Source organism: Enhydra lutris, unplaced genomic scaffold (assembly GCF_002288905.1).
Source record: "Enhydra lutris kenyoni isolate GAN:26980312 unplaced genomic scaffold, ASM228890v2 scaffoldscaffold26, whole genome shotgun sequence".
Lineage (NCBI taxonomy): Eukaryota > Metazoa > Chordata > Mammalia > Carnivora > Mustelidae > Enhydra > Enhydra lutris.
This window is the reverse complement of record NW_019154110.1, coordinates 21,950,990-21,969,459: the sequence shown is the minus strand read 5'-3', so window position 1 is coordinate 21,969,459 and position 18,470 is coordinate 21,950,990. Positions and strand designations below refer to the sequence as shown.

General features: G+C 42.9%; 1 protein-coding gene across 6 annotated transcripts in view; it reads left to right on the top strand.

Moving 5' to 3' along the window:
• Nucleotides 1–18,470, top strand: part of LOC111151527 (lysine acetyltransferase 7) — a 33,341-nt gene that overhangs the window by 10,321 nt on the left and 4,550 nt on the right. For 3 of the 6 annotated variants that reach the window (XM_022509577.1, XM_022509581.1, XM_022509579.1), the window contains 8 exons: nt 2,611–2,693; nt 5,749–5,835; nt 7,273–7,371; nt 10,223–10,333; nt 12,016–12,207; nt 14,766–14,855; nt 15,074–15,214; nt 16,304–16,397. In XM_022509577.1, the coding sequence (XP_022365285.1) occupies nt 2,611–2,693; nt 5,749–5,835; nt 7,273–7,371; nt 10,223–10,333; nt 12,016–12,207; nt 14,766–14,855; nt 15,074–15,214; nt 16,304–16,397 (897 nt within the window). The remainder of the gene's footprint in view (nt 1–2,610; nt 2,694–5,748; nt 5,836–7,272; nt 7,372–10,222; nt 10,334–12,015; nt 12,208–14,765; nt 14,856–15,073; nt 15,215–16,303; nt 16,398–18,470) is intronic. The other 3 variants (XM_022509578.1, XM_022509582.1, XM_022509580.1) reach the window with 1 other exon arrangement.

The following is an 18,470-nucleotide window of genomic DNA, read 5'->3' as shown; positions in this document are numbered from 1 at the left end:
GCAAAATAACATCATTAATTTTTTAAAATAATTTTGGTATGAAAGTAGTCTGTGCTCGTGAAGACTTAAAACCCTGCAAGAGCCTTGAAATGCATAAAGTTTTCCTTCACTCATATCCCTGGATATAAAACTATTCTTGGTAGCTTTTTTTTTTTTTAAGATTTTATTTATTTGACAGAGCGAGAGGGATCGCAAGTAGGCAGAGAGGCAGGCAGAGAGATAGAGGGGGAAGCAAGGCTCCCTGCTGAGCAGAGAACTTAATTTGGGGCTTGATCTCAGGACCCTGAGATCATGACCTGAGCCAAAGGCAGAGGCTTAACCCACTGAGCCACCCAGGCTCCCCTCTTGTAGCTTTTTATGAATGCTTTCAGTAAGTTTGTGTGTACATGTGTGCACATACACGTGTGTATATACATAAATTTCTATTTTGTTATCCACAAAAGGGAAAGTACGATGGTTTGGCATCTTGGATATTTTACCTTTCTCAGAGTTTCATCTGTTTAAAGAATACAGAGAGGGGCACCTGGGTGGCTTAGTGGGTTAAAGCCTCTGCCTTCGGCTCAGGTCATGATCCCAGGGTTCTGGGATCGAGCCCCGCATTGGGCTCTCTGCTCCTCGGGGAGCCTGCTTCCTCCTCTCTCTCTGCCTGCCTCTCTGCTTACTTGTGATTTCTGTCTGTCAAATAAATAAATAAAATCTTAAAAAATAATAATAAAGAATACAGAGAATTCTATTATATTGATAGTTTATATAAATTTTTTACATTGTCCCGTATGGATTGATCTTGAGATTATTTCTCATTTTATTTATTTTGAATAATACTGTAGTGGATAGCCTTGTATGTGTGTATTTTGGTATCTTCCTAAGAAAACCTGTAGGAATAAATTTGTAGCAGTAGAACTGCTAGATCAATAGACTAGTTATCCTTTTTAACACTTTTGATATAGACACATTAGATCGGTTTCAGTTTATATATTCCAGAATAAGACATGACTTGAATAATTTACCCAGAAGTTATAGATGCATAATATCTTAGAAAGAGATACTTATAGAAGTATTTTTTTTTTTTAAGAAATATCTATAGAAAGAAGGCTTTCTGTAGTATCGATGCTTTACGTTTTATACATGGTGTTTGATCACTGAGGGTAGTTTTTTCTGTGCAAGATAAATTGAATGGATCGCTAAAATCATATTTTTTTATAATACAGTCCTGGAGAAATGGCAGCCTGCATATCATATGTTAATTCCTCTCTCCTCCAGTACTTGGATTAATTTCATCTTGTAAAGCTTACTCCATAAATCATGTATGATTTTTTAAATGCCAATGTCTCCATTACCCAAAGGTTTTTTAAACCTCTTGGTTAAAGAGATGTGTAAAAAGGAAGTGACATTCAGTTCCCTTTGTGTTTCCCAAAGCCACATGAAAAATAGAAAAGTGAAGAGATGACCCTTCAGATAAAATGAGCTTTCTGTATTGTTATTTACTAACATTGTCCCCTCATAAGAGTGCCTTGTGCTATCTTCCCATTTATTTATTACAGTGTTAGATTAGTTTCAGGTATACAGTAGTGATTCGGCATTTCATATATGAACCAGTGCTCATCAAGATAAGTGTACTCTTGATCCCCTTTATCTGTTTTACCCCTTTCTCCCCTCCCCGCTTTGGCAGCCGCCAGTTTCCTATATGTAAGAATCGGGTTTTGTTTTTTCTTTGCTTTTTTCTTTGTTTTGTTTCTTACATTCCACATATGAGTGACATCATAGGATATTTGTCTTTCTCTGACTGACTTATTTCACTTAGCATAATACCCTCTAGGTCCATCCGTATCACAAATGGCAAGATCTCATTCTTTTTTGTGGCCAAGTAATATTCCACTGTGTGTGTGTGTGTGTGTGTGTGTGTGTGTGTGTGTGTGTATAGAACACCTTTTTCTTTATCCATTTGTCTATGAATAGACACCTGAGTTGCTTTTATATCGTGGCTATTGAAAATATTAACTGCCTATTTAAAAGTCTGATGACAGAAGAAGCCTGAATCTTTAAACAAAATAAGTACCCCTCCAAGAAAATAAATATATTTAATCTGGTTCAGAATTATCAAAATATGCTTATTTGTAGATTAGAAGAGTCCATTTTCTTTATTTTCCATAAGTTTCTTTTGATTATGAGAACTCAGTTCAGATTGGATAGCATTGCATAATAGAAAAGAAGGAACACTTAGTATACATATAACTTGAAAATTTAGCATAGGAACGTTAAATTTCACTGAAAGGAAACGTTCATTTTTTTTGTTCCTTTATTATAAATGTATGGCTTTATGACTTTTTTGGAATTTGAGAAATACATTATCAGAAGAACAGAAGGAACTACCATTGATACTGAACATATACAAGTATGTTCAAAGATTGCCAGATCCATCCTGTGGAAGAAAAGAATTTATCGTGGGTGCAAGTTATGGCCCGTCACTTACCTTTGGTGGATTCAATCTGTGATCAGATATATATCGGATAAAAAAGATATAGCAAAATAACACGGTTGATGTACAGAAAACTATCGTTTGATGAGCTTAAATCTTTTATCTTGAGATTGAGTTTTTCCCTCTTTTAACAGGACATCTTACAGGAAAACACGAGAGACATTTCTCCATCTCAGGATGCCCGCTTTATCATAACCTCTCAGCTGATGAATGCAAGGTAATTGTAGTCATTACTTGACGTGTACTTACCCAGTGAGTGCTGCCATAAGGTTTGCCAGGCACTTGGCTAAACCCTGGGGATCCCGTGTGAACAAAATAGGCAAGGTCCTTTTTCTTATATTCTAGTGGAGGAAACATAGTAAAGATACAGTTTAAAAAAAAATAGTTAAATATAAAAGAATTCTAGGAGGTAATGAATGCTTTGAAGGGAATTAATAGGGAGATTATGTATGGAATATTTGGAGTATCATTTTCTAGTGCCTTGATACTTTGCTTTGAAAATTGACTTCAGCGACTGCCAGGCACCTTTTCCATTAGGAACTAATTTGCATAAATATGTGATCTCAATATTTATGATTTAGGTTCTCGTCTCATGAATCTGTGAAGACATTTTGCTCTTTAAAGTTTTTCAGAATTATTTTCCTATTTCTCTGTTTCCGTGGAATATTTTTCCTTTTTGTTATTCTCAGTCATGCCTGCTCTTGGCTAATTCTTGTTTTAAATTCTTGAGGACTGTAGTCCTAAATAACCTTTGGGATTTGGGGTAATGGCTTTGGGAGAGCCCAGGATCCTCTTTTACATGTTCCTGTATGGGTTGCTGCTACCAAGGATGGAACTAATAATAGGGAAGCAAGAGTCTAAACGTTCTTAATTAAATGGATTGCGTGGGTAGTATTTGGATAGGTTATCCAAGCTCATTGGATCAAAGTATTAACTGTCGTTCTTGTGGCTGTTATTTTCTGACAATGCCAAGGTCACAGATTTATTCCTGCCTGAGCCGCTTTCATCCTATGAAAAATTAGAATCCCTAGCCAACATTAGTTCTTTCTGAGTCAGGAATTTGGTTTCTTATTCACAACTAGACCACACCATGGGACATTTCTTGATGTGTTTACTCTTTCAGCAAAGTAGCGTACTTTAAATGCCTTTATGGATTTTAAGGTTGTTGAAAATGTTCTTATTTTTCTTCATTCCAAATCTCTTGTGTAAGGAAGGTCATTTCTTCTGCTCTGTGTAAGAGGGAGTGGTAGGTCTTCCCATTATCTTGCCATTTGCCTGAGACCTGATCAAAACAGGAACAGCTCAGCCAACATCTGCATCAGACGCCGACAAGGCACTAGGTCTTTGTTTCTCTGAAATGAACCAAGATCTCTTTTGAGAGTTGTCCTCTGCCTCTTGTCTTTAAATATCATGATGGGATACTGTGGATGGTCTCACATAGAAGTCTTCCGGAAGTACAACTTGTAAATTGTTGGCTTGTGGCAATGTGAACAAGTTAAGCAATTTATTTTTAAAAAAGAGGAAGAAAAAATTCAGTTTGGGGAAGAAAATTCTGAAAAAACGGAAAGCATTTCCTGAGTCTTTCCTTTGTTATACTTTATTCTTCACGAGAGCAGTGAGGCTCCACATAATCCATCTCTACTGCTGGAACCTGGTGGCTCCAGGGAATTTCTGAAAGATCTATATTTTATTAACATTTAGAATCCCAAATGGAAAAATTAGACTAATTCCTGCATTTACTGAAAGCTCTGTAATTTTTAATGTACTTGCATATATGTGATTACCCTTGAGTTTCCTGGTAAATGTTTGCAGTCAAGGATATTGCCATTTTCATTCCGTTACAGACTGCCATGACTACATACCGTGACAGGTATCTAAGGATTCTCTGAATGAGATAAAAAGACTGCGTTCAGTGAGCTAACTTTCTCATGGGGGGAGGCAAAGCACATACTGATGAATAAGTAGAGGAGAATTTCATGCAGTAATAAATGCTGTGAGAAACAACAAAAAAAGATACAGAGTGGCTGTTTTGGGGGTGATGGCTGTTTTGGGGGGGGTGATGGGTACAGCACTGCTTTTGCGCAGGTCGTTAAGGAAGACCTTCCAGAGGAGTTGGCGTTTGACTTGAGTCATGGCTGAGGGCAAAGAGACTATTGTGTCTGGATCTAGGAGAAGAGATGTAGGTGGAAGGATGGGCAGGCACAAAGGCTGTGAGGTAGAGATCAGCTGCTGGGTTGGAGGGGCCAGAAGTAGGCCAGTGTGACTGGCGCATAATGGGAAATGAGGAAGGAGGATCCAGATCCCAAAAGGCCTGTAGGCCTTGGCACGAGGAGTGTGTCTTTAATGTGATGACAGTGGGAAGCACTTGGAGGGCTTTTAGCAGAGGTGTAATATAATTTCCTAAATGCTTTTTAAAAATCACAACTGTTGTGTGTGGAGAGTGGACTGGTCGGAGGCAAGAGTTTGATTCAGGCCAACTAGTTGGAAGGGTGCTCCAAAGCTCGGGCAGTGGCGGGGGGCCCGGACTAGCGCCGCATCCGCGGAGATAGTAGGAGCTGATCAGATTCAGGATGTATCTCGGAAGGGAGCGGCCTCATAGACTTGTTGATGGATGTCATGAGGAGAGAGAAAGAGAAGCAGCAAGGACGACCTTCAAGTTTTTGACCTGATGAGTTGTTTAGAAAGTGTTGCTGTCTGTCGACAGAGGGAATGTTTGGGAGTTGCAGATCTGTGGGAGAATACCAGTCATCGTGTTTTGGCCGTGCTGAGTTTTGGTGTGAAGCGGAACAGGCGGTTAGATGTGAGCCTTCACTTCCAGAAGGTGAAGCGGAAACTGTTGGAGAGCTGATGTGTTTTGCCTTAAGAACGCATAACTGCAGAGTTCAGTTTCCCCGGAGACTTGACCCCCCAGCCATCCACGCTTGCCTGTGCACGTCTTCACCCCGTTGTTGCACTTGCTCATGGTTTCTTGTTTCTTACCCATTGTGCGGCGGGAAGGGTCCAGGCTCCGAGTCCTCAGACTTCATTAAAATCTTCACCTTGCCACCACGTAGCCCCGAGGATTGCGCTTCTCTGATCCTCAGTTAGTGGCCGAGAAAGCAGACGGTGAAGCCTGCCTTCCCCATCTTGGAGAGATGGTGATAATAAACGTGAAGACCCTTTGAAAGTAAAACCGCAGCGTGAATTCAGGGGATTTCCATGATATTCTTATTCTTTTACGTAAACCTAGTCTTAGAAGCAGGTGGATTTATTGACGTTGTTGATGGTTGCAGGTGAGAGCACAGAGCCGGGATAAGCAGATAGAAGAGAGAACGCTGTCCCACAGGCAAGATGACAACAGGCACGCAACCAGGCACCAGGTACGGGCCTCGCTCAAGCTCCGGCCGCTCGCAGCCTGGGGGCCAAGTCTTGGCTCTCCTCGGCCCAGGAGCGGGCGTTAGGTCTATCCAAGTCTCTTGTTCCCTGTGGTATTTCTGAGTAACTCGTCCTAACTCGCCTTCAGTTGTACACTCAGGAGCATATTTGCTTTCCAGATAGTAAAATTTCATGAAACGAGCGCTTCTGCCTCATAAATGAAGAAATCGTGGTTATGAAAATAACGGTTATCGCACGCAATCCTGATTATTTCCGAGATGGCACTTGCCGCTCCGAGTCGCATCTCCTTTCTAACCTTTTGTTACTTTCAGACCCCTCGCTGTGCTGGCATGGTTCCAAGGTCGCCAGTGACTTGTGCTTATTAGCATTTGACACTCGGGGATGGTGTCGTTTTTCTTCTACTTCTCTCTTGCCTTGGATTCCAAGATGCTGCTTGGCCCTAATCTTTCTGCTTCTCTGAACATTCCTGCTTATTGGTGACGCTTAATTCCTTGTTCCTTCGTGACTGCCTTGGGTCTTCGCTCTTGCCGTTTTTCTGCCTAACTCTGTGCCAGGAAGGGATTGTGTTTATCCTTCAAGGCCTTGAACACTTCTCAGCTGTTGTAGAAATTCTTCCCAGACCTCCTACCGCTGAGGTGGTTCTTCCATAGGTGTTCTGTTGTAATGTTCTCAGGATGCTGGTTTAGCCCTTGTCGCATCTTATATATGTGTAGCTCATCACGTGGTTGTCTGGTTTTGTGGTCAGATGATAGGTAGCTAGCAGAGGAAGCCTGGTGAGGAGGGAGAGGTTGGGATTTGGAGCGAAACAGATCTGGATTTGAATACTGTGATTCTGTGATACTAGCTGTGTGGTCTCGGGCAGGTCAGCTACCCTCCTTACACTTTATTTCCTTGTTCATAACAAGGAGTGAACAATAACTACGTAGTATGGTAGTCACCTGACAAAATCCCCTTCCCTGGGGCTTGCCAGGTAATAAGCATGCTGTAAGTTGTAGCTGCTCTTGTTTTCATGGTCTATCTGGGCTTCTAGTCTGACTCAGTTTAAAAGTCTTATTCATTCTTGTATCAGTGCTTGGGAAACAGTAAACATTCAAGAAATGCTTATTGAATTAACATACCTTTATTTTATTCCTGCCGCTTTGGTGGAGACATCCCTCCTTAATTTATGTTCTATTTGGTTTAATACTAAAATAAGTACATTCCTGAAGCCATATTAACTGACTGTAACCATGGTGGTCTGGGAACCCAGTTTGGGATTTTAAAATTGCCATGGTACTCGCGGGGTGGCTGTCACACACTGGGCATGTTTTCCTTCCCTGCCCGGGTTGTGGTTTGTCTTGTGTTGTTACTTTTCATCTTGAAACTGAATGACATAACGCATTTTCCAGCTAGCTTTTCAGTGTCCTCTTCTTGCCTTTCAGGCACCAACAGAGAGGCAGCTGCGATATAAGGAAAAGGTGGCTGAACTCAGGAAGAAAAGGAATTCTGGGCTGAGCAAAGAACAGAAAGAGAAATACATGGTGAGGAAAAGTTAAATAATTAAGACGAATTCTTGCATTCGCATTTGATTGCTTTTGGTTTCTAAGCCCTGCCTGTGAAAATACACTGGAAGGGCCCACCTCTGGCCCTTACTTAGAGTTTGCCATAATCGCCCCCCACCCCCAGACTGGGTTGTTAAGAGTGGAAACAGGAGGCTTCGAAAGACAAAATGCCATTAGAATTTAGATGAAAAAAAAATTCAGTCCTGTACTTGTTTGTAAACCTAACTTTAGTTGTAAAGGGTTAAATTTAGCCACTCGAACAAATAGCAGGATGTTGGAGATGTCTGTGTAAGGGAAGGTATTCAAAGTAACTGATGGTCTGTATATTTTAATGGGAAAACAAAATTTCTGCATAGTATAAGGTATTGGGTGATATATTCTATAAGAAGATTTTTTGGGTAGTATTTTAACTTTTTTTCTAGTTTTAAAAGTAATGATTTTTTTTTTTTAAAGATTTTATTTATTTGAGAGAGAGAGCTCATGAGCTAGGGGAGAGGGAGAGGGAGAAGCAGAATCCCCCCATTCCCACCCCCAAGCAGGAAGCCCAGCGATGCTGGGCTTGATCCCAGGACCTGAGCCAAAGTCAGTTGCTTAACTGACTGAGCCACCCAGGTATCCCCAAAGTAATACACATTTGTAGTAAGAAATGCAGAACACAAAGAGAAGTATACAGAAATAAACATCAGTCCTACTACCTAAAAAGTAGTCATGTTAGCATTTGGGGATATTTCTTCTTAGCTTTTTACATAATGCCTAATTTATGTAATTTGGATTTTACTGTAAGCACAGTTTTGGATTCCGTGTTTTCACTTAAATAACTTGAACTGTAATTTCCTCATTTCATAAAAATTCAAGAAATTTTTGCATAAAATTTAACTGTTAAGTAAAGATTTATTGTAAACATGATTTATAAATATGTGTGACTGATATTTATAAATGTGTTAAATGCTTCCTAATGAAAATGCCAAAAATATTAGAGAAGAAAAATTCCAATAAAAATCACCCTCTGAGATAAGAAGCCCCTTCCGCTGCCGCGTGTTTTGCTATGAGATCTCTCGGGCTTTTCCTGATGCATATTTTTATCTTTTCATGGAATTGGAATATTGGCTTATTTAGGCGTTAAGTTATTTAATGTATGGCTTGTGGATACTTAGCACAGCTTCACTAAGGCAAGAATATGCCAAACCATGTATTTACTTTTTTGGTCATCCTCACTGCCTTGAAAATGATAATATTATGAATGAGATGGATATGGCCCAGCAGGAAACGGGTGGTGGGCAGATCTGTAGGTAACCGCCTACACCAGACTGTTGGGTTTGTAGAGGGGAGGGTTCTAGTAGTGGGCTGCCAGGTGCAAAGTTGCATGCCTCCCTCTGCCTTGTTCAGTGTTTCTATCTACAAATTGGGTAGATGTGGAAGGAGTAAACATGATAGTGGCACTTACTGAATGCTTATGTGCGTAGGCACTAGGCATGGTTATGTTGTTCCCATCATCTTTACGACGACAACTCTTTGTGCTGGGCGGTGCTTTAACTATTTCATAGATGAGAAGATGGAGGGTTCGAGAAGTAACTTGCCCAGAAATCATATGGGGGGTAGAAAGAATGTCTGAAGTAAAAGCTCCTGAAATTGAGTTTACAAACATCTGCTTTGCAAAATTTGAGCTAGGTTATTTGAACCCAACCTTCCTGTTAAAAATGCTGCCTAGGATATTTTTTTATAAGCTTAAAAAAATGTTTATGAAACTAGAAGAAAAAACTTCATATTTAAGAACCTGAATCTTAGATGCAAAAGATACAGGTCAGATGGGCCCAGAGGAACCGGAAGAAATTGTAATAGGGGTTGAGGTACTGGTGAATAGCTTTTTCATATGATAATATACATGTGAATTCTGTAATGTTCTCCTGGGGATGAGCCATCCACTCCACTTAACAACCATTATCTTCTATTCTCTGGGTGGGAGGTGGAGTCTGGGATGGAGTGGGAAGGGCTAGAATCAGAGGTTTTAAAAGGGAAGTTTCCCTTGTGGGCTTTCTTTCCGGTGCCAGGATATTTGTCATGACTGCCATGGTGAGATTTGATACTTACTGAGAACTGGCTTACTTTTATGCTTCTGATTTTCTGAGTATTGTCTCCTCCTCCTCGCTTAGTATTTAGTTAGCACAGTGTTTTTTAAAGGGGCCAGCCTGTGTTTCCCATGCGCCGGGGCTGGAGATCTCAGGTGGCAGATTCAGGCCTTGGGCAAACAGCGTCATGGGCGCAGCGACTTCGGGGAAGGGACTTAGCAAGGACCACTCAGTGTGGATACCCCTTCCTCGTTGAGGCTTTTCCTTTCCGTCTAAAATGTGAGACTCTATATAGTCTCAAGAGATTTTGTGTATTTTGTTTTGTTCTGCTTTGTTTTGCTTTTAAACATGGGAGTATCCGAGGTTCCTTCCAGATCTCAAGATTCTAGGAATTTGTAGTGCCTTTGGCTTTGTTACATTTTATTTATTTGTATTGTCATGCACATTTTCAGATGAAGAAATGGAGGCATAGAATTCTGACCCTCGAGGTGCTCATTTAGAGAGAGAAGAATGAAACTCCCTTTTGAAGGTGTAGGAGCATTTTCTTTCCAGATTCACTAGGGTGGATAATGGTTGTTTTTGGCATTAACCTGGTAATAGTGTGTCTTATGCTCAGTCCCCAGTGCCTAGTATAATGCCTGGCATATAGTAGGCACTAAATAAATAGCTTATAGTTGTGCTTGGCCCTCTGGTTGGCATTGACTGAGATAAAATAGATTAAGTTCTTAGAAGCAGTAAGACTCACGCTCTAATTATTTTCCTAGGAACACAGACAGACCTATGGGAACACTCGGGAACCTCTCTTGGAAAACCTGACTAGCGAGTATGACTTGGATCTTTTCCGAAGAGCACAAGCCCGGGCTTCAGAGGATTTGGTGAGTATTAAAACCTTCAGGCTTACGGACTGCTTGTGAAAGTCTTGTAAACTGCCCAGAAAAGTGATAGTGATCGATCAGTTGATGGGAAACAATGAAAATCTCTTTCCCTTCCCGCAGCTATCCTTTATCAGAATGATCCTGCTTCCCATTCATATTTAAACTTAATTTCCCCTCCTCCCTTTCTTTTCCCTGACCACTTTTCCCTCTCCATCTCCTCTCCCAGAAGGACCTGTTTGGTGGGAGTGTTGAGGCCTGGGTTAAACAATAGGTGCCTCTCGGTCTCAGTCGGGCAATTTGCAATTCTGAGAGCCTCTTACTGGTGGCTAAGCCTCTCTTGTTCTCTTTACCAACACCCCCCCCCAACCCAGGAGCTAGCCTTTGCAGGCTTTGCTAGGCCCTCCATTCTAGCTCCAAAAGAATTAAGAGAACAGCATAGAGGAGTAATGGTCAGACGTTTTATAAAGGAAATTAATCTTTGACCTAGCCACGTTTTATCTATGAAGCTGGTTTACTGTTCTGATTTTTATTTACAGTTAGTTTCACTCGGTTTCACTCGGTTTTCATACCCTAGGCAGAATTTTTAACAAGATTGCTTTAAAACAATTGTGGTACCTGTGATTTAACAGATGAAATGTGTTGAAGGAAACTTAGCTTGTGGAGTGAATATCCTCTTTCCCTTTTTTTTTTTTTTTTTTTTTTTTTTATGTCAAATACTTGATTCACAAATCCTCAGAGAGACTTGTTGAAACCTTGGAGGGGGCAGGGTTTGGTAGTTGCTTTTCTTCTTCCTGTTCTGGAGCGGAGTATTTCCTGTCACAGCTCTACACCTGGTTAGGCTTGAAAATTTGTCCTATAGTCAGGTCCTAACCACTGAGTGGGGAGTGATATCCAAAAATATTTTCTGCCTCATCTGGAGTAGAGTCCAGTACTAAAGCACTGTCCATGTTTCAAAAATATGTTTTCAGGGACCTGCTTTGACAGGATGGCCCCGTATACCTGTGGATTTACGTCACACAGATCCATACAGCTTTAGAGGCAGATAGTAAAGCACATTCTAGATAATCTTTCCTGGTTGGTTTTACAATGTTTGGTAAGGGCAGGGCATTTTTCTTTGTGGTAGATTGCATTTATCAAGTGGTTTGGTGCCGGCTGATGAGAAACAAAATTTTACCAAGGACTTGGTACTGAGGTTCTAGAGGTGAGGCCCATCCACAGCATGGTAGGGAGCAGAGGAAAGCTGCGGTCTGTTGAGACCTACGCTTCCAGGCAGTGTAGATTGTGAGTTTTCTAGAAGCCATCCTGACTATCTGTGTCCGGGTGGGCAGGCCTCTTCAGTGCAAGTTTCTCATGCATTAAAAGTCAGTTTTTTTTTTTTTTTTAAGATTTTATTTATTTACTTGGCAGAGATCACAAGTAGGCAGAGAGAGAGAGAGGGAGAAGCAGGCTCCCTGCTGAGCAGAGAGCTGGATGCGGGGCTCAATCCCAGGACCCTGAGATCATGGCCCGAGCCAAAGGCAGAGGCTTTAACCCACTGAGCCACCCAGGCGCCCCTAGAAGTCAGTTCTGTTTTTTTCTCCTAGCCTAGCATGGTGGCGTGCGAACAAGCATACTAGAGACTTTTTGAAGACAAAGATGATCAGTCGTAATCCTCTGACTTTCTGATTTCTTCTCTACAATAGGAGAAGCTAAGGCTGCAAGGCCAAATCACAGAGGGGAGCAACATGATTAAAACAATTGCTTTTGGTCGTTATGAGCTCGATACGTGGTACCACTCTCCCTATCCCGAAGAATACGCGCGCCTGGGACGGCTCTACATGTGTGAATTCTGTTTGAAGTACATGAAGAGCCAAACGATACTCCGCCGACACATGGTATGCCATCTTGGGGTTCTGCGATCGTCACGGTGGAGCTCTGGATGTTGACCTCTACCTGGATGACCTCCGCCTCTTAGCCTCTCTCAGTGGTCCATAGGAATGGCACAGAGGCATAGGAAAGGGCAAGCCACATTTCAGGGTGGGGCCTGGCCGGGGGGGGGGGGGGCAGGTGGCACCCGAAGCAGCTGATGTCCTGGAACCACATCCTGTCACACACACTGCCTTGTCTTTTTTTCTTGCTGCCTGGTACCGTTTCTCCCTGGGATATGAATTACCTCTGCCCACAGTTTTTATGTGTCCCAAACTCGATAAAAACAAGTGGACTTCATTAGACAGGGCAAGGACGACGTGACTCACTTCATATCCCTAGCAACCAGTGGGGGCAGGAAGTGCCCTGTAACTGCTGAATGAATGCGTATTTAAAGGAGACAAATTATGGAATTAACAAAATGGCTCCTTTGGTGCCTTCTCCCGAGTTTAGTGCTTTCTGGTTCCTGAATATTGTCCTTCCTGTTCAGATAGGAAGAAAGACTTGTTTTATTGTTCGTATATATGCTCACTAGGTATTTTGTAGCTTTAAGCCATTTTTTTGTTGCCTAGCTGTAGAGTGAAAAATCTCGTCTTAAATAAGGGAATTTCTGGGAGCAGGGATGGGGAAGAGAGGAAGGAACATTTCAGGCGGGCACCTTCGTTTTCCTGTTTCTGTCGTCCCAGCGTAATTTGGCTCTAAGACCTTTTAGGGTGTACCTCCTTCCATCCCCTTCCACTTTTATTTCCCAGGTTTTCTGTGTGTTGAGCTTCTGTGGCCCAGGCTTTCCCAGAGTTCCCATCCTTCCCCTCTTTTTTTTTTTTTTCTTAAAGATTTTATTTGACAGAGAGAGACACAGTGAGAGAGGGAGCACAAGCAGGGGGAGTAGGAGAGGGAAAAGCAGGCTTCCCACCGAGCAAGGAGCCCAATGTGGGCTTGATCATGACCCAAGCCAAAGGCAGATGCTTAATGATGGAGCCACCCGGTCGCCCCATGTCCTTCTCCTCTTGTCCCCAGTTGGTTTGGAAGATAACTGCATTTTGTGTTCTCTGGAACACACACACTATAGTGTTGCAGCCTAGAACTGCCCCGCTGAGTTCAGCCTTCTAGACTCCTGCACACTTGCCTGGGGCGGGGCACTCTAATGGATGGAGGACTAGTGGGGACACTGCACCACAGGGGTGAGGGTAGCAGAGGACTGGTCTCCGTGATGGTAGACCATGGAGATAAACTAAAATCCAGTTCTCCTATGTGAAAGTAAGGCTGGTATTTTGACTGATGTGAACTGCTGACCATTTAGGTTTTACTTCTTTTTGTTTCTGGTTACTTAGTGGCGCTAACCAATGTAATAGCCCAAAAGGGCAAGACGTAGTAGGTAGGGAAAACAGAAGGTTTGGATAAATCTGAGGGTCAAGTAAACATTTTGAATATTGGAGGATCTGTATTACGGGGAGGTACAAAAATCGATTTTCAGGTAATGGAAACCTGTTTTTTCATCTACACTTGTGATTTCCATTGCTTCATGAGTAATCGCTGAAACGGGCCACCTTTGGCCATTTTTGGCTTCTGTTTCTAAACAATTGTTGCATTAGTTGGGTTGTTGTTGGAAAGAGCCAGCATGAGTAAGCAGGTGGATCCAGCCACAAACTGGGGGCAGAGCTTTCTTGAAGCGATTCCAGTTAGCGTTTGGATTTACACGTGGCAATGGGGTCTGTCTTGAGTTGACCAGAAGTTAGAATAAAACTTAGTAGAAAATGTTCCATATACATATGTTTCTTAAATGATGTTTTTTAATGTGTTTTCATAAAACCTTATAAGAATTCACATATTTACAGTAAGGGCTGACTGGCTGCATTAAATCCTTTCGCATTTGAGGGTGAAGAAAGGGGGACTTTGTGCCCCCTTGTGGCCAGCTGTCCACCCACCTCCATAGTTTCTTGCTCTAGAACCAGGCTACGTTGCCTGTTTTTTAAGCCACGGAAGGGCGTCCTCATCTTCCTTATATAACAAAGGGAAAACTTAGGTGTGGGGGTTAGTCTTTATTGTTGTGGGTGTCTTTTTTAATCGGAAGAAAAGACTGACGGTGAGGCAGTCGCAAAGTTTACTAGTAAATGCGAACATGAAGTGTTCCTGCCTTTCCTTAGCAGCTCTTAAGCTGCTAGAAATAAGCTGCTCAAGAATTTCCTCTTGGCGCAGGGCGTTTTAGAATCGAGGGTATTTTTTATTTATCTGGCTTTTACTTAGGTGATTTTAATCTCCTGGGTTGAAACAGGGCCAGAGTATGATCTAGAAAACTTGTTCTAAACTGCTATAAAAATACCGTAAACACATTCCTATGACTTTAGAAGCCGTTAATTGTTTTACTAAAAAAAAGGAAAAAAAAAAACCTCTTGTGTACGTTCTCAAGTGTGTCCAGTTGTCTCTCATCTCCGCTAACTAAATTTGACCTGTGATTCATTTTCCCATTTAAGCAGCAGTCTTGTTGGGGAAGGCTTTTTTCCCTGATACGAATTCCATTCTCTTGCAGGCTAAATGTGTGTGGAAACACCCACCTGGCGATGAGATCTATCGGAAAGGCTCCATCTCCGTGTTTGAAGTGGACGGCAAGAAAAACAAGGTAAGCAGGTGCGGTGGTGGAGGGTGTATATTCACAGGTCCCAGCAGCAGTTTGTTACGCCTCCCATCTCCCCCTTGTAGAGGTGATAGGACTCTGCTGTTGACCAAAGCACACTTTCTGCCTCATCAACAACCACGATAGGATCTTTAGGTTTAGGCCTTTATCTGATAAGTTGAGGAATCACTGGCCCATGCATGAATTCTCTTTCTCTCTTCCAGATCTACTGCCAAAACCTGTGCCTGTTGGCCAAGCTTTTTCTGGACCACAAGACGTTATATTATGATGTGGAACCCTTCCTGTTTTATGTTATGACAGAAGCGGACAACACCGGCTGTCACCTGATTGGATATTTTTCCAAGGTCAGCAGGATCTGTAGATTAAGAAGCTACTGGCCCCAGCAGGGTGATTGATGTTGGCATTTGGGGACCCAGATCACTGACAGGAAGAGGCTGGACCCTGGGCAATGATGACAGCCCTTCCCTTAAGGATTGGGTGGGAAGGTTTCACAGAAATCCATGTATCAAAGATTGTTGAATGAAAGTATGCGATTCTTTATTAAAAGCTTCTGGTTTATTCCTTTCTGGACTTGTGGCTTAGAGCTGCCTATTAATTACTGGCCAAGGCCCTGCCTACTAACCCCGAAGCCCACATTTTGTAGTCAGGCCAGCGCTCCTGGCTTTGCTCTCTGTTATTAGCTTAAAACCAGGAATATATTCCTTTTGCCTGGTTTTCTAGCTGGGCTTACTCTGTGATAACACCACTGTGCTTTTGAAAGCTGAAGGCCAGGTTTTGCTTTTGACTTTTTAGTAGGAACTTTCTTGAAATCTGATTCACATGCCACACACTTCACTCATTTAAAGCCTGTACCTCAGTGGCTTTTGTATTGCCAGAATAGCGCAGCAACCATGCAGGCCCCCCTGCTCTGTTTTCGTTACCCCAGCAAGCAGCCCTGACCATTGCCGCTCAGCCGCTGCCAGCCCCCACCAGCCGCCTGGCTCTAGGAGTTGCCTGTCATGAACATTTTCCGTAAACGGAACCGGACAGTATGTGATGGGAGTGTTTCTTCACTCCCGTCCAAACTGGAGGCTTCCTGGTGGGGATCCCTCTCTTTTCCACTAGCCAGTCCCCTTTTGAAAAATTACATTTACAGAGGGTTGCCCTGACCGACTCCACAGTCAACCCCTCCTGGCCTTGCTCTGACTAGAAAGAACTCCGTCAGCCCCCCTTAAATTGATACTGGTCTCCGAGCAAGGGGGAGCCTGCCATGGCTGGCTTTGGCCATTATTGTAACCAGTGTGGGTGGAACAGCTGTGAGTGTGACAGCCACTCCCTGGGACTCCCTGTCCAGACAGTTTGCCAGCAGCCTTATTTTCTGTTTGTGGGACTCCTGACACCTTGGGTTCCAAGCTCTCCTGATGTGGTCTCATCTGTTTTGCTCTTGACTGTAGGAAAAGAATTCATTCCTCAACTACAACGTGTCGTGTATCCTCACCATGCCTCAGTACATGAGACAGGGCTATGGCAAGATGCTCATCGATTTCAGTAAGTGCGACTGCTGCGGCCTGAGCTCCGCAAGCCGTGGGGGCGATGGGAGCAATTGGGTCTCTGGTGCCTGGCACGCAGCAAGAGGACGGATGTGTGGACAAAATCTGAAGGTCCTGGGTCAGCCGGTGTACCTGGAACCTTCAGTGAATGCAGGCCTCAGTCGCTACCTGATGGTGGGGCAAGTAGGGGATAGGACAGAAGGTTCCTGATTATCCCCATTTGAGACAAGGAACAGCACATGTATGCTGAAGGCTTCAAATCTGTTCCTGGGTTAGGGATTTCAGTTTTGTAAGGACTTGTCCAGTGGCAATCCATGTACCTGATAAAGGCCTAGGGCCTCTTTAGTAGTGTTTTCTGTATTTGGGAATTTGCCTACTCGAATTTATTTTTAATCCCCAAATCTGTACTCTTGGCATGTCTACAGTCACTTGTGGATGTGCACACAGCTGCAAAAAGGAAGTCACCACATTTCTCTGCTCCGGTCAAACAAGCAGGTGCCTTGTTTTGGCTCTCCATGTAAACACATGTTTTTTTCAGTCTGTTAGTGCCATGCTTTTCATATTTTTGTGCATTTTTTTGCTGATTTTATTTTAATTTTTTTTAAAGATCTTATTTATTTGTCACAGAGAGATCACAAGTAGGTGGAGAGGCAGGCAGAGAGAGGGGGAAACAGGCTCCCTGCTGAGGAGAGAATCCGATTCGGGGCTCGATCCCAGGACCCTGAGATCATGACCTAAGCCACAGGCAGAGGCTTAACCCACTGAGCTGCGAAGGTGCCCCTTTAATTTTTTAAAGGATTTTATTTATTTGAGACGGAAACAGCATGAGGCAGGGTGGGGGAGGGAGGAGGGAGAAGGAGAGGGAGAAGCAGGCTCCCCACTGAACAGGGAGCCCAGTGTGGGACTTGATCCCACAACCCTGGGACCATGATCTGAGCTGAGGGCAGACACTTAACAGACTGAGCCACCCAGGTGCCCTTGTTGCTGATTTTATTTATTTATTTACTTACTTACTTACTTAATTTTTTAAAGATTTTATTTATTTGTCAGAGAGAGAGCACAAAGCAGGGGGAAACATCAGGCAGAGAGGAAGAAGCAGACTCCGTGCAGAGCAGGGAGCCTGAAGTGGGACTCCATCCCAGGACCCTGGGATCATGACCTGAGCTGAAGGCAGATACTTAACCGACTGAGCCACCCAGGAGTCCCTTGTTGCTAATTTTAAATGGCCCCTAGGTGTAGTGCCAGAACACAAGGTTGTTGTGCTGTTGGCCGGGAGTTCGATGCTAATGAGTCAACCGTGTATATTTAAAAAGGTATTGTTAAACAGAGACACCTAAGACAAGGTAACATAATGACAGGTTGATGAAAATATGACCAGAGGCTTACAGAAACCTAACCCAGGTTCCCCTAGGAGCAGTGGTTCAGTATTCGCTAACTCAGTGCTTGCCATGACTTTGCAGAACGTAACACCTGTATAAATGATGCGAGTCAACTGTATTTCATTCAGTGTTCCCTGTCCTACAACACTCTAGTCAGAATTATAATTCTTAGAGTTAGCCTTCCAGTCCATTGCCTTCCAGCTGTGGGAAGTGATGAAATCAGGAAGTGGCACAGCCCACGGAGGAGGGGGGCCCTATATCTTGGAAAAGGTGATGCCTATTTTATAAACTTGATTTTATGTAGATTTTCAAACGTATATAAAAGTGTGGAATAGGGGCTCCTGGGTGGCTAAGTGGGTTAAAGTGCCTCTGCCTTCAGCTCAGGTCACGATCTCAGGGTCCTGGGATCGAGCCCCGCATCACGCTCTCTGCTCAGCAGGGAGCCTGCTTCTTCCTCTCTCTCTGCCTGCCTCTCTGCCTACTTGTGATCTCTGTCTGTCAAATAAATAAATAAAAATCTTTAAAAAAAAAAGTGTGGAATAGATAATAAAAGCCCTTGTAACGTATGATTAACGTTTCATGGTCAGTCTTGTTTTACCTCTATTCTCAACCTGTTACTTTCACATCTCTAACAGATAAGTTCTATTTCATGTTAAAAAAAAATCCAAACCTCCCCAAGATACTTAATACCC